At 41.7% G+C, this 15,797-nt stretch overlaps 1 protein-coding gene across 1 annotated transcript in view; it reads left to right on the top strand.

Annotated features, from left to right (window-relative positions):
* The window catches only part of LOC119647843, a 66,379-nt gene that overhangs the window by 30,978 nt on the left and 19,604 nt on the right, over positions 1–15,797 (top strand). The window contains exon 3 of the mRNA XM_038049100.1: positions 15,046–15,626. Within this exon, the coding sequence (XP_037905028.1) occupies positions 15,072–15,626 (555 nt within the window). The 5' untranslated portion in view covers positions 15,046–15,071. The remainder of the gene's footprint in view (positions 1–15,045; positions 15,627–15,797) is intronic.

Raw genomic sequence — 15,797 nt, 5'->3', positions numbered from 1 at the left:
GATTAAATTGGGAAATTAGGTTCATTTTGAATTTGAAAATTCCATGTGGAATCTAGGCTTCTTATTGCCGACAAGTCATTGAGTGTTCAATCCAGATAGGATCAAAATGCAACCATCTCCTGAGATTATGCTTCAGAGGATTTCCCGATGTTGGACCCGAGCAGATAAATAGTATTAGCACATATTTAAATTGAGGGTCAGCCCCCATGGAGTTGGTTACCAATCTCCTTAAAAAGTTCATAATTTAATAAGAAACACGACCGATTCCCATCCACTACCAAATATGTATCTCCGACGAAATTCAGCAGCCACTGTCGTCTCCAATCCAACTCTCTTTTGGTTGGAAATTTTCTTACCATGCAATCTTTTTTTTCGGCCACTTAATATGGCAAACGAAACTTTCGCGTGGTAATCGAAATCCCGTTAGACGACAAGAAGTCAGACCAGGTAAGCAAGCAAGCTAGCCATCGAGCCATCCAGCGGCGTCTTGGCTAAGCGAGCACATCGCCTGACTTGGTATGCGACGAGTGTAGAAAGGTGAAGTGAATAGATGAGGCGCGATATATTGGCTAAGTGGGTCACTCTCTTTTAAGAATAAGAATCGCTATCGCTGCTACTACCTGACTTCGTTTCACCACTCTCTTCCGCGTCATATAGCCTTACAAGAAGTGCTAACGGTAAATATATGCTGGAGTGGTACCTCCCACGTACAATAGCGAAAGGTTTTGACTTAGTTTACGTGAGCGTGAAGTCGCGAAGTTATGGTTAAAAGGAACAATTAATTAGGGCCATTTAGCATACAAAGACGAGAACGTCTTGGCTTGTAGGCAAATATGTAATGTGGGAAGAATTGTTTGATTTACATAACTCCGTCGAGGGAGGATTAGTAGAGAAAAATTAAAGATGTTGCCCTTGATATGGAAATTTTCGATTCTATTGTTCTCGATGTCGCTTATCCGCGATCCACATCGTAGGATTCATAAATGTTTGTTTAGATTTAGTGGTTTGAGACTATTGAATGTCACAGTAATGGATATGGATAACAGTTTTCTCGCTTCAAGATTTGTATACTATTCATTCATTCGATATGCATCCTGTTTAGTCCTTTAACGAGCATAAAGTATTCACACAAAGTCTCTTCTTAGTATTGTCCTTTTCTAACATTTCATTTTCTATGAAAAGTGACCTTCATATTTATTACAAAACTCGAACAACTTAAAACCCTTCTGTACAACTGAAAAAAACCTACAGCAGCGGGCAAGCACAAAGATGAGTACTAATATCGCTTTTATCCTTGCAGCAGATCTCGTTGTTGCTTCTAGGGGACTAATATGGGCCTGAAATGATTACAGGTTCCACGGCTTTGGCAGAATGCTTGAGACGCAGTGGGAGGATTGGCTTGGCAAATTGCATTTAAGCTTCTTTGTAGAAGCGTTTTGTGTTCAAATCCATTGTGGAGCAAAAAAAATCGCACACGTTTGCTTTCAACGGGTTTCCGTATTTTTTTAACTGAAAGCTCGTTCGAATACCGACTTGAAGGTAACACATTTATGTGTGAATTGATTTAAAACGATAATTATTGAAGATAACATGCAGCCTGTGTAAATAACAAAAAAGTAATCGGCAAATACTCCTTTATTTGAAACAACCACTCCGTTCCTTCTATTGAATCCATTCCATGCTTCGTTGACTCCGCAAAATTTTTGATGAATTTTTGTGAATTCGCCTCCAATTCTTCTTTCAAAGTTTCCTCTGGCCATGACATTACCGAGACATTCACCTCTTCCAAATAAAGCCCTGGGTGGTTTTGCATTGTGATCTATGAAAACTAAAGTTTTTACAGATGAATCCTCGAAAAGGAATGACGTGTCACTGCAAGTTCGCTTGGAGATAGTTTCGTGTAGTAAGTCCACATGATTTGCAAACGACATTTATTCCCGTGATGAAGACACGATCCAATGTCATGCCCTCAAAATATAAAGGATTTTCCGTCAAAAAGTACCTGCTCTGAGATGCAGAACGGGGTAAATCGCTTTAAGAATGTTCGGTATACTCGTGCTCAATACAGTCATTCCGTTGCAGTCACATCCTGCATTCATGTGAGAAACTATAGCCCAATGCGCCATCGTCCATTCTGCAGTTCCCGAGCGAACTGAAGGCGAGCTTGGCGATGGGTTCCTACCAATTTTTGTTCAATTGCAGACCTGTGAACTGTCAAGCCCTCTTGAGCTAGATGTCTTCTTACTATCCCCCCGTTGATATCCGACATTTTTGTAAGTGTTGTGCCAGTTGAACTGCATTCAAATGCCGATTTCTCAATGATGTGACGACAACATAGTGATCATCTCGTTAAGATATAGCGCGTTTTCGTCCAAACCAAAGTCGCCTTGTGTCCTGCCTCCAGTCTGTTGATATCTCTGGTAACAACGCCGAAAAGAGTAACGACTTGAATTCAGATGTTGAGCAAATTTACTTTTATATTCACCAAATTCAATAAGGGTAACAATTTGAGCAGGTTGACGGCGTGTTGCACCGGTTTCTGCTCACGATGGAATGTGTATGTTCCCGTGTGGGTGCAATCCGTGGTGGATCTTCCGTCCCTTCTTCGCCGCTAGGTTCGAAACTTCCTGTTCCGCGCATGGTGGACCCATTATATTTGTCCAAATTTAAATTATTCTGGATACAGAACAATTCCCGGTTTCCCTCGTCCATGTACCAGGTTTTCTTTTTGGTGTAAATCTCCGTTATGCCTTTTTGAAAGACGCGCGATTTTTTACGTAATCGCGGTGGAGGGGCTGAAATGTCCAACGGACCCTCCCATATTCCCAAACCAAGCGCGTGTCACCAAGATAATTCAGTTGGGTGGATCTGTGCAGTAAATATTCGCCAATTACAGCGGATGATTTAACTCTGCCCATTTAACTAAGATTCAAGTTTACAGGGGCAGCATTTTTTTCCCTTGGACTATAGACCGTTTGACACATTACATGGGGTTAAATCAAGAACCCTACACACAGGAGATTCGTCTCCCGGCACATTGTTGAAATTGTATGGTGGTAAAAGATCATCACGCATGTTCCACTTTCTTCGGTATTTTCGCGAGAAAAATTCCGCACTTTTACTCTGGTGTTAGTGCATATAATACATTGCATTGTTGTGTGACCACATGATTGCGAGCATAGCTGTTGGTGGTTTGTCACATGAGATATGGAAACACACAGAAAAATACGATATAGGCACCATCATCACATCAATACATGAACCACAATGGTCACGGGCCAGTTATCTACCTATTCCTTATGCTGTGAATACTCAATGAAATTCGGTGCCTCGTAGACACTTAATTTGCTCCTCCTGTGCTTGTGCTAAATCTATTAAGGTTAGGAGTATATGGAACCTCACCTAACCTCTCATCTCTCCATTCTATCTCAATCTGTTGCTTTGCCTTAGGAGTGCCTTAAATGTAACATACCTTCGGCTCCATATATCGGCAAATGAACGTTTCCAATGGGTTTGTACAGTACATCTACCCTTACACTACCTTTCCTAGGATAATTGCCATGCGCCGCGACTGAAAGTTCTTTTCTTTCCTATCTTTCCTGAGATGTAAAAATCTCCACTCCATGCAATAACTCGTGCTATCACCAATATCGCCACGTCAGCGACGGTGCCATAGGCAGATCCTACTAGCGAAGCTGACTACCATTGTCCCTGCGAGAAGTGTATGCAGTACATCTAGCCATAGAGAGCAAAAGCACGGGATGAACAGCGATTGTTAGGAAGCGACGCCTTTCAATTACGGAACTTCCGGCTAATTCCCAGCATTCCAACTGCATATTAATCTGCGATGCTCTAAATCTACTCGAAGAACCTTATCTTCCAGTCTATCGAAATGCTGAATTTATTAAGGGGGGTAGGGATTGGTCTCGAATGGAATCTCACCAATTTACATAAAAAGGACTGTCTGAGCCCTACTTTTTGTCAGGTCGAACACTTCGGTTTTTCCAGAGATAGGGAAACTCCCTGTTCAGTTATTCAACTTTTACTCGCCGCAACACCATTAACAGCGTGAGATGGGCTTGTTCGACCGAGCTCATGATGACTAGTGGCTGACTTGCATATCTGCCTAAGTACAATTCATGGGGCATCTTTATTCACCACAAATCATCATATAAGATGTGTCAAAGGTCCAAAGCAATGATAGGTCTCTGAACCACCCCCAATGTGGCCTATATTCTTGGTCCCCTCCCTGTGTCCCATAAACAAGGGCCCGACTCCTTAGATTGTTCCTCAATATCTGCGAGAGGTAACTTGGAGCATAAAAATGCTTTTCCAGCGCCTCAATCATGTCGACCCACTTCGGAGAATTAAAGGCGTTCCTCACGTCTAGTGTTTCAGATACACAACCCATCAACAATGGTGATTGTGTACCTTAGTTCCTATGGACGCTCAGACCACTTTTACAGTCGTATCATTTATGCGTCGCCTTGATCTAAGGCCACATTATTTTAACAAAAGGTCTCCGGCGGTTCTAACCGTCTCAGCTAGTCTTGGCGTAGTGAGTTTCATAAGTAACTTCCCCGCCCCCCGGTCTAACATGCTATCGAAACGGACCTTCCGGTGATAAGCGTTAGTTACTTCAAAATCTTCTTGGATCAGCAGGCCGAAAGAACGCTGCCAGCAAAAACTAATTAGTGACATTAGTAGGAAGGTCGAGTGTAGGTTGGTTACCTTAAAACTCGCAACTCAGCGATCATCCAGTTTCGTGGAAGCACCTATGTGAGATTAAGAAAATCGTGTTTTTTTTCGTGTCCGCCATATCCGAATAGACGTTATCAGCGGGAACGTACTACTACTATTTGCTCGTCACTGTAAGTGAACTGGAGGAAGTGGTTTTGTCCATTAAGAATCAGGCAAACGGCGGATGGTATTCTCAGTGAAATGGTGAAGTTCATGCTTAAGTAAGATAGGATGTGTAAACCATCTATCCATACATTATTCATTCTTTACTGTAAAGGATCTAGGAGAAGCTATCTTGTCCATGAAGAACGAATGATATAAATCATCAGTCAAGTATTCAGACGTAGGCCGGACTTGTTGCTCAGTGCATTCAATGCATATTTGACAGCAGGTGTTTTCCCTCTCACTAGAAGGAGTGTGGAAATGTACATCACTCGTGGCAATTAGTTGTCGCGGTACTCTTATCAAAAATTGCTTGTTGAAGTCAACCTAAATGCTGACAGTCCAAATATACAGTCATCCTTTACATCCCTTGAAGTTCCATTTCCAAGTCCATCCAGGCAATTCGCCTTTTCTACAAACTCTCCGCCGTCGTATTATGTCCGTATGGAAAATTTCCTCCATTCCAATATCGATACTTCGTAAGGCCTTGGAGCGTCAAGGATCGATTTTGTTTGACGATCCATTAATAAAAGGAAGAAATCCTGAAAATAAAAATGGCAAAGGCTCAAGGCTACTCCCTTTTCCTTGTTTTTCTGGGAGAATCAATAGGGTATCCCGCACCTACATAGGTCAATCGCAAAACTCAGGTCTTAAATTCTTCTTCGACCGTTGCTCTGCTGATTCGTTTCTTGCAATCATTAACTATGTACCCTTGGAAATGCACAATGACCTCAAAACTCATTGAACTTGCTCTTTTGAATAAGTATTGTAGATCAGCCGACTTGCTATCGTACAATCTCCAAAATCCACTTCTAAATAACTTCGAGACGATACCTCACGCGTAGCTCCAAAGTCCTTACGAATAACTTCAAAGCCCTCCTTAATACTAGCTCCAAGATTCCCCTTTCGAGCAGTTATTTTGTTTTATAGACTTTGAGTTTTCTGTCTCTAAAAGTAGAGCTTTCATTACCTAACAACAGGTCTTGAAGTAATCGTATAAACAACAGCTGTCTTTCTAGCAGAATCTTCTGTGTCGCAAGCATGCAGTTCGTAACTCCGCAATTGCAATTCTATTTTTATTGGGATAATTTGGCAGCCCATTAGTGGATATTCAACTCCTCAGCATTACATACCTTCACTAGCTGTTTTTGGATCCTCGTTTTTCTGTAGCTACGCTTTTGAAACCATGGAATACCAACAAAAGCGCCTCCCTCAAATGTGTCCACGGATCAACCAAGCATTCCATCACCGATTCTATGAAAAATTTTCCATCGCTTGGCCTGTTTTTGATCTGAAGGTAGATAGCCTGGTGGATGCTGTGAATACAGTGCTGACTAACACATTAGGACACGTCAATGTGGTATGTCAGGACAACTATTGAGCCTTAGTTTACCACGCTTAAAAAACGAATGTATTTCCCGTGCTTGCCCTGCTCAGTTCAATCAAAGCTTCAAGAAGGGCACCACCCCTGGCATTTGTCATTTGATTACCCCCTTCCCTCCACGTGACAAAGCGTCAGCAACTGTGTTGTCCTTGCCGGACACGTGCTGTATATCGGACGTGAACTGGCCTATAAAGCTAAGGTTTCGAAGCTGATGAAGGGGCGCTTTGTTTTAAAACGTACGGGAGAGGCGTATAGTCCTTGAACACTGTGATCGGCCTGCCTTCTAGGGAGAAACGGAAGTACTTAATGATCAAGTACGCGGCGAGCAGTTCTCGATCGTAGGTGCTGTAGTTCCGTTGAGCGGGGTTCAACTGTTTAGAGAAGAAGCTCAGCCACTGCCAGACTTGATTCACTTTTTGGTGAACAGCAGCACCTACTGCGATGTCAGAGGTATCAACAAAAATGGGTAGGGTTGCATCTTGTTGAGGAAATGCCAAGAGTTGTAGTCGGGATTTGTCAAACGCGTGAACAGCCTCTTCAGACCACACAATCTCTCGTGTGTCTTTTCTTTTGAGATCAGACAAGTACGCGTTTAAAACGAACTGGTGTTGGGTGGCCTTGGGCAGGAAACGATAGAAGTTTAGCATGCCCAAGAACCTCACTAAACTGCAACAGATTGCGTTCTTAAAATCTAAAACAAGGACGTCGGAATCCTATCCAATGTGTACCTAAATATGGTAAATGATAGTATTTTTCAAATATTTTAGACATTCGCTGCAAGTCGATTTAACAGGGAAGAAAATATAATACACGCAACGATAATGAGAAGTTTGGTGCAAATTTTATCATTATTAACAAGGGCTTGGCAGGTTAAATTCTGCTTTCTTTATGTATTTATTTCCTGCGTCATAAAACGATGAATTCTACCACCATATTAAGCTGAATAATATGGCACATTAAAATATAGAACACAATTGCATTCTTGCTGCACGAGCACCAAAAATACAAAACCATTTCTATCTGAACCGCTCATCTCCCAACTGGTTTCCTCTGATATTGACACATTTCTCTTTGCGGGAGCATATTATAATTACTGAACCACTCGTAATCATTCTTTGCACAAGAAGCACTTAATTTATTCTCCTGATATCAGCTCCAATTAAAATGATTGCAATAAAAGCCACTAGCGATTATCGTTCAAATTGCAGATGTAGTATCAAAACAGCTTTTGAAAATTATAAATACTTATCTGATAACTCAAATTATTCAGGATTTACTGAAGTGAAAAAGTTTTACGAAAGATACAGTTCGACTACTATCATTCTTGAGATAGTAAATAAGCAAAAAAAAATATCAGATAATTTCCACTATTAATGCTAAGCTGATTTTAATGGCCTCGAAACGGCAGAGGGGCTAGCGAATTTCCTCGTTTCACATTGAGAATCATAAAAGCTATATTTTTTCCACGTCGTGCATATTCAACATGAATATGTATCTCTACACATCAACAAGAATAAATATAAATGTATAGTATCTAATCCACTGTATATTTTATGAGATAAGCATTGGAAGTTCAGATATAACGAGCTTTGAAGTGGTCTTTATTGGCTTCAGTGTGGCAGCTAATTGCTGTACTCGAGAGCGACTATGTTGACGACAACCACTACGTTGTCTAGTGACATAGAAAACCTAGAGGCAAAAAGCATATCTATAACAAAGAATATCAGTTCATCTATGTATCTATCTTTGTATCTTCTACTGAAGTAGTGCCTTATGTACTCTAATACAACTAGGAGGCATGAGCTCTCGTTTAGCGTCCGCCGTCATGGATGTGAGGCATTTACCTTCATGTAACCATTCATAGTTGTAGTGACAAAACATGATACCATGATTCCACGACGTACTATGGTATAGTATGTTCAAGCCAATCATCTGAACAAGAAACCATGCAGCTATTCAGCCAAGCGTCGACCGGGTCTCCGTGTAAAATGGTTTCAAGTTTCTCCGATTTTATACTCGTTTCAAAGTTTTGATAGCTTGTTTATGCGCTTAACGATGGGCAATGACAAACAACACTGCAGGAGACTTGAGCTCGTTCGAATGGCTGAAAATAGCAAGTGAATAAGGGCAGATCGTTCATTAGCTATGCAATCATATCCTTTCCATCTGCTGATTAGCAGACTCACAAGGTTTACATCCCAGAAGATTTTAACACCCAGTAGTGGAAGTGCCACCGAAATCCCTAAGTTCCCCATTCCTGAAGACAGCAACCATTGCCAAGGACGCCCCTGAAGACTTAAGTGCACTCACATAAGTATCGTAGACTATATAAGAAAAGCATGGAGAAAGGAGGGCTATGATATCAACAACCCAAATGCAGCATAGCTGGAACGGCCCAGAAGTTAGGCAATATATTCCCTCAAAACAGACAAGCCAGAAATGAGTTCATGTAAGAAGTTCACGACACCAAGCAAAAGAACACATAATGATCTGCACACGAAAGAAGAAAGTTTACATCATTGGGGAAATTCAGTTGCCTTTGAGCAACAACCGAAGCCCTACCAGAAAAACATCTCCAAAGGTAGAGCCGGTTTCATTCGAAAATACACTATCATCTAATACACAAGCGATACACTTTCACATCGATCTGCTTGTCCACCACACTCCGAATTCTGCCCCAACATGCACTACGTAGAGTAGAAAAACAATCTCATGGGGCATCTTGGGTACAACTTGGAATTCCTTATTATAACATAATCATAAAGTCATTTAATGCTTACCATCTATCAATTTCTGTTTATGAGTGCTCTTTGGAATGTGGTGAAGGGAAGTAGGGTCGGTCGCTATACACTGTGTTTTTCGAGAAGAGATGGTGAAAGACAATTTCGAATAGAGGCTTTTAAATCAAGGGAAAAGTAGGTCAACAAAATGAAGAAATTTTGTGAGATATACATAAGTTGTTTGGCTATGGCAAGAATCTTGACCTTGGTAACATTCAGTATGCGACTAAATTGATTAGGAGAGATATTGGAAGAAGAATGTCACCCCTTTTGAATATTTGGAATGAATGATTGGTGTCAGTATTGATTAATTAATAGTCTGGGCTTTAATATTTGAACTATATTTTGATATTAATTTAATCGGGACCCACTCGGCACTCTCGATTTTGTACACCGAGTTCGAATCCTGATTGTGCCATAGATATTTGTATATACCTTTATGTCTGAACTCTCGCAGATTAGCCTGGTCAAACAATCAACCTGAATGTCCGAAGACGCCTCTGTGCTAGCTAGGCTCAGGAATGTGGAGGTCCTTTAAGGGCTTCGAGACCTCACTTGTCAGTTTGGCAAAATTAACGTGTCTATACCGATGTGTAGGTCTGCATCGGATCTAAAAATAACACACCGAACAAGGGAATTCGCGACGGTCTAACGAGATAAACTAGAACACGAGCTAAACCGTGAGTCTCCGGACTCGAATACCACGAACAAAGGGGGAAACTCCACGACGGATTACAGCCTCAATTATTGTTTCCTCTACCTCAGATTTTCAATGAGTCGCGGCTCATGAGGTTCCCCCTCTTCCTTAATATCCACCGGCCATTAATTTCCACAAGTGCCTACCCTCGATATCACACAATCTCAAGCGAAACCGACGCCGGAAACAAACTCAACACTGTCAATGGCCTTTTTTTCTGGTTGCGATTCAAATTCTCCACTCGACAAAAACAAAAATTTCGTGTTCTCCCTTTCATCATGCTCGGTTGCTAACTTTGAAGGTTTCCGGGTTACAAAATTCACCAACAATCCGAGAAAACTGTAGTAAACAGTCCAGTAGTCCAGTAGTCCTCCGAGCTGAAATCTCCTCAAACAAAATATTCCTGATTGAAAAAGGGGGAAATTGCGGAAAACCAAAAGCAAATCTCTTGTTGATGTGAATCCGTTGCGAAAAACTCACGCTTTCCTTTCCACCGTTACACCCGCAGAAATGCGAGAGGCTCAACTTCACAAAGGATGATGACCAAACCGCCTCCCAGCGATCAGAAACAAAATCTACTTTTACAGTAATTTATCGGGTTCGATCCGTGCGGACAATGTCCAACGAGATATTTACAAAATAGAAACAAAAAAGAAAATTTGCCTGAAATGACAACCTTACAAGAAAATCTCCGATTTCGATCCATCGCGGTCCAAAATTCTTCTACTAAGTTTTTTTTTACATAGAGAACAACTGTCACTCACTTCCAAAACGACCGAAAGGTTAACCAAAAAATGATCCTCCCTGCCCATCAGCTGTCTCTCGATCAGCCGGTCCCGCTAAATTTGGACTTGAACTTTTCGAGTTCATGTTGCCAGGAACATGCTCAGCAGCGTTAATGGATGCGGCAGATCATTCCCCTATGTCGCGATCGATTTGCCCGAAATTCATAACTATCTCATTTTTTTGGAAATCACGCTCTGCCAAAGTTTCCTATGACCAGATCGCAAAGGTAGCGCTTCGTCTCCCCTCGCATCATTTAAAAAATCAAGCATCTTAGATTCGGTGAATCTTAACTTGCACCGACAGGGTCTTATAACCCAAAACGATATCATGTTAAAACTTGCTTTGGTTCGGCAATGTCGAAAAGAGCTGAACATCTTGCAATCCCAAGTATCGCGATCGACAGAGGAAAGCGTCCTCACTATGATGGAATAGAGACTCTCACCTTGGCATTATCAATGGGAACATCAAGCAACTAGGAAATTGCCTTATGGTACTTTCCTCCGATCACAAAAAAATTGTCATGACAATCTTTCCTACTAACAGTTAGGTTTTGGCCTACAATGAGTAAGCTTCATTTCTACTACCGCGTTTTTTGATTATTCGCTTAAAAAACTCTACACTCCCTTTCGACATTCAATTAGAAACCGTTCGCCAATTTAACATGTGAGGACTTGTTTGAGTTTCCGCTGACAAGTAGTAGTTTATTTTAGCTGACCTGGTAAAGAATTGAGACAAGCATTCCACTAAGCTGGCTTTCTTTTACTAATCCATCGACCCTCTCTCCCTCTCTACTATGCTATGCACCATCATCCATGATTGACTGTATAGAAATTCCCAAATTATATTTGACTATGCTTCGTTATACCAAAAGCATAAGTTACTCTTAGCCAAACAGAGTGACCTCATCCACCTATGAAAAAATCGAGAACTCAAAAGTGGAGGCCTTTATCAGCGCCCTCGGTACCCAATGCGGTAAAGATGTGACATAGGCATCGCATCTACTTTCATGGCTGTCAAACGTGTATACGATATGGGCTGATACCAAATGCACATCTGTTTTTGAGCTCAATACCTCCAAGTCAAGCTCTTCTCTAGGGCATCAAGAAAAACCCCACAAGGTCGGCAACTACAAACAATAGGGCAGCAAATTCTTCTTTAAAAAATTTCATTTGCCGTGAACTAAATCCTATTGTGATGAAATTCGGGCTGATCAATTGGGACTAGAATCGAAAAAAAAGTACTTGAAATAGGAGAATACCGGCTTATCTACCGCAAAAAAGATCACCTAAGCATGAACAAGAAAATATATTTGATGTTGTTTTTGAATGCACAAAAAGTCTGCGAACCAAATAAAATTGGGAGTAAGCTGCTCTCCATTTGGTCCAATCCGACATCAAGTGAATGCGGACTTAGGACTGAATCCCTAAACATAAACGGCTAGTTTATTTCTAAACAGTCCCCACGGATCGATTCAAAAACGATTCGGCTAGGCGATTGATCAGAGGGGAGTTTAGGCAAGCCGATACGTGACTGGGATGAGGCACCCAGCCGACGTTCCCAGGATAAATCATCTAGGTGGCCAGGATACAACTGATGGTGCCGTTTGGCTTGCCGGTACGTGTATGGAGTCTTCAGTTCTAGAGGCGGCAGGATAGGATATAGACGAGAGCATAACTAAGAGGCCCACCTGAAGGCTCACAAATGACAAAACCATGCTTTTTTTCAGCGAGCATACCAAAGCGTCAAAGTTAAAAAAAGTGCCATATTTGAGCAACAACTTTTGGTTCGCCAAAAAGGGTATCAGTGAAGAATATTCACTTCATAAGTCTTATCCTTCCGCCTGATAAGGTCCTCTTGGGAAAATATCGCTGCGATAAGAAGACATCCGAAACACGTAAGGATATTTATGGGGGTTCACGTACAAGAAGTGACGCATATTCTTCAAAACAACACTGAATCCACAAGGATGAATGCCCCAGCAAAAACTGCTGAGGTAATAGTCTATAAAGCATGTAGGCTCACTAAAATTAATTGTTTAGGATAAATGAGGGATCCTAAGTCCACAACCACTTGTTGTTGGACCGGACCAAATGGAGAGCAACTTACTCCCACGTCTCTTTGGTCCGCGGATCCCTCGTTTGGAACATGGCACCCAAGCATTAAAAAATTATAGGACAAACGGTTTCGTCCAGGGCAAAGGCAACTCGTCAGACGCTGCCTCACCTCTGCCCTGGGAGCAGCGTGACCGTGAGTGGCATCAGATGATTCAACAGAAGACAGAAAGCCAGCCTTGCACTACGAGGAAAGAAACAAATTACATTCCACACTTGATTGTCTCAAGAAACAAGAAGTGGAGTATTCGTTTTGAGAATGATGGGGTCCTAAGTCCGCATCAACTTAATGCTGGACCGGACCAAATGGGGAGCAACTTACTGCCTCTTTCCTGGTCCACGGACCCCTCGCTTAGGGCTTGCACCCAAACTTTTAAAAAAAAGTCAAGCGTCGACGGCTTTACGGTTTTTTACCAGGGCAGAGGCAAATCGTCAGACGCTGCCTCACGCATTCAACATCTGCGAGCCGCTACGGTCACGCTGCTCCCAGGGCAGAGGTGAGGCAGCGTCTGACGATTTGCCTCTGCCCTGGTATAAAACCGTAAAGCCGTCGTCGCTTGACTTTTTTTTAAGAAGTGGAGTGTACCAGATATGCATAGCTAAAAACATGTAAGGACTCCTAAATACTTTTCCAAAAAGATTATCTCTAAAGCCAATTGGGTCAATTCTATCTGTTCAAACCGTTCTACTGAAAAACGGGCGATATTTTTAGAAATGAATGGGTTGATTGCCCCAAATATCACAGCTAGTTTGAAAAAACCACAAGGACCGAGACAAGGAGAGAAATAGCTCTTCTATTATATCGCGAATTTGCGTGAAAGCTCCTCAGACAAAAGACCCTTAATCCTAAAAGATAATGTTTCCTGTTCGTTCTATTGTTGAGTACTGAGCACTAATGCAATCTTTTTTTCATGTTGTTATTTTTCCCCCTTTTGTTTTTCGTTTTCAACTATCACACTTAATACTGTACAAGTAACAAGCCAACAACCGCGAGGCAATTAAATCCTGGTGGTTTTACCTAAATATCCACCGTGATAACGTAAAAAGCCTAAAGCCTCTACCACAACTAAGGAGTACAGCAACGCAACACTACAATTTCTACAGCGCCCTGACTCTGACCGCGATGTGGGCCCAACGACACTCTCCATGAAACTTCCACAAGAGTGCCAACCGCAATAACCCCCCAGGAATTCTTCCGAGATATATAAACTCGGATAACTATCTCGGTTCACGGTGCCAGGTAACCTCCGGTGACGCTTCGTAGCGAAGCCACTTCAGATGAGTCTCGCACAGACTCAGGTCTGGTCGCCCAACGCCTTGAAGAATTCGTCTATTGCACTTCGGCCAGCAAGTCAATATGAATTCAGCACTTCGCGGTGCCACCACTTGGAGGTTGTCCTTGGGCACTTAGCCGACAGAGTTGTGACCTCGTCTGCCTGCTGACCACCTCTACGTATCACAACAGCGGGACAGTGGAACACAAGCATGCGTCACGAACCGGTATTTTAACCCGGGGTAACTAGAGCCAGGCGATGACGCTAAACCAACTCGCCCATCGCACCGTCAATCACTAAAAATTATGAGACGTGACACAGCCGAAGTTTGAATCCGAGATATTGGATTAAAAGGCATCTCACAGCAGTCATTCCCAATATTTCAGGGTTTGCGTCGGATGGGCTCATACTAATTTCGTTGATTCGTCGATTGTGTATCCTTCGAATTGAACACAACGAATTAGTTTGGTTGTTGCAGTCAAAATTTCTTTCCAATGATGTTTACCAAGACCTCAAATTGAATTTTGCTTTAGTCTTTTTCACCAAGCCAACCAATGGTGCTTGGCTGGTTGAGTCATCATATCAAGAAGTTGCGGAAACAATAATGCACATAATGAATTCGCGGAAAGTCCTCTTCCTGCAAGTCAGATGGGGACTGAAGTTCTTTGATGTTGTGGTCTAGATCCAATTCGCCACCGTTTGCTATCCTTTTTGCAAAAAGTTCCATTTTATATAGAAAAGTCAAACTAAGTTAGTCTTGACACTTTTTACTCGATGACTTTTCCTTCTGGAGCTGTTTGGTTTCATAGCAAACGAAATCGATATTTTTTTCTTCCCCCATTTGTTTTGATGAAAAGGAGCACGTACTCTGATACTGTAAATAAACAATATTTCAGCTTGAGAGGTTGCCTTTGTTGGTTGTTGGTGGTTGACTTTGTAACTGCATCTCACTTCGTTAGCTTAATCGATTTATCAACCAAATGAAATTTCTTATATTTTCTATTGCTTTCATATCCATCCATCTGCTGATGTAATCAATCCCATTAATGTCATCATAAAATGCAAAACATACAATTCCAAATATTTGATTTTTCCCTTTCCTGCTTTACAGATACTATCATTTCGAAATCAATCGAAATGGACTCTGCATCGCAGTCTGCAGAGGAAACAACAAAAAGTGGAGACGACAAAAATTCACAAGCATCATCAACGGCATCACTTACAATAACACAACCAGCAATAACAACAACATCACCAACTACGACAACAGCTACGGTTACATCGTCGATAGACAGTACAAACGAAGTTGATATAACAAAACAAGCAACTGCACAGGTGGCTATTGGGTCGACCTCATCGTCATCGTCATCATTCTCGTCGACATCTCCCTCATCTTCTTTACCTGCACCTAATGGCAACAGCAGAATCAAATCAGATGAAAACAAAGAAAGTTATAGTGACGATAAGGATCAAGAAAGCAGACGAAGAGCTGATGAAAGACCAGAGTTCAAATCACAGTCAAACGATCAAAAACAGCCCGGAGAACATGTCATTGACAGCCAAACAGCACAACAAACGAATTCGTGTCAGACTGAAAGTAAATCATCAAGTAATAGAGAAGGACACTCATTGTCATCATCATCTGCATCCTCATCCTTAGTAGCAGGAGCAGAAAAGTTTGATGTAGTTAAGGTAGGAATTTGAAAATAACTAAAGTTCGCTAGGATATGAATTTTTAATTTTTGTTATACGTAATGGGAGTTGGGTCCTTTTTTAGACTAGGGAGACAGGAGTCAGCCAACTCCCATGAATTTTGCATTGTTAACTTATATTAGTTAAACGAATATTTAAGTTTTGACTTGA

Source organism: Hermetia illucens, chromosome 2, assembly GCF_905115235.1.
Source record: "Hermetia illucens chromosome 2, iHerIll2.2.curated.20191125, whole genome shotgun sequence".
In the NCBI taxonomy this organism is placed as follows: Eukaryota; Metazoa; Arthropoda; class Insecta; order Diptera; family Stratiomyidae; genus Hermetia; species Hermetia illucens.
Note: the sequence above shows the minus strand (reverse complement) of the source record. Positions and strands in the feature narration are given on the sequence as shown.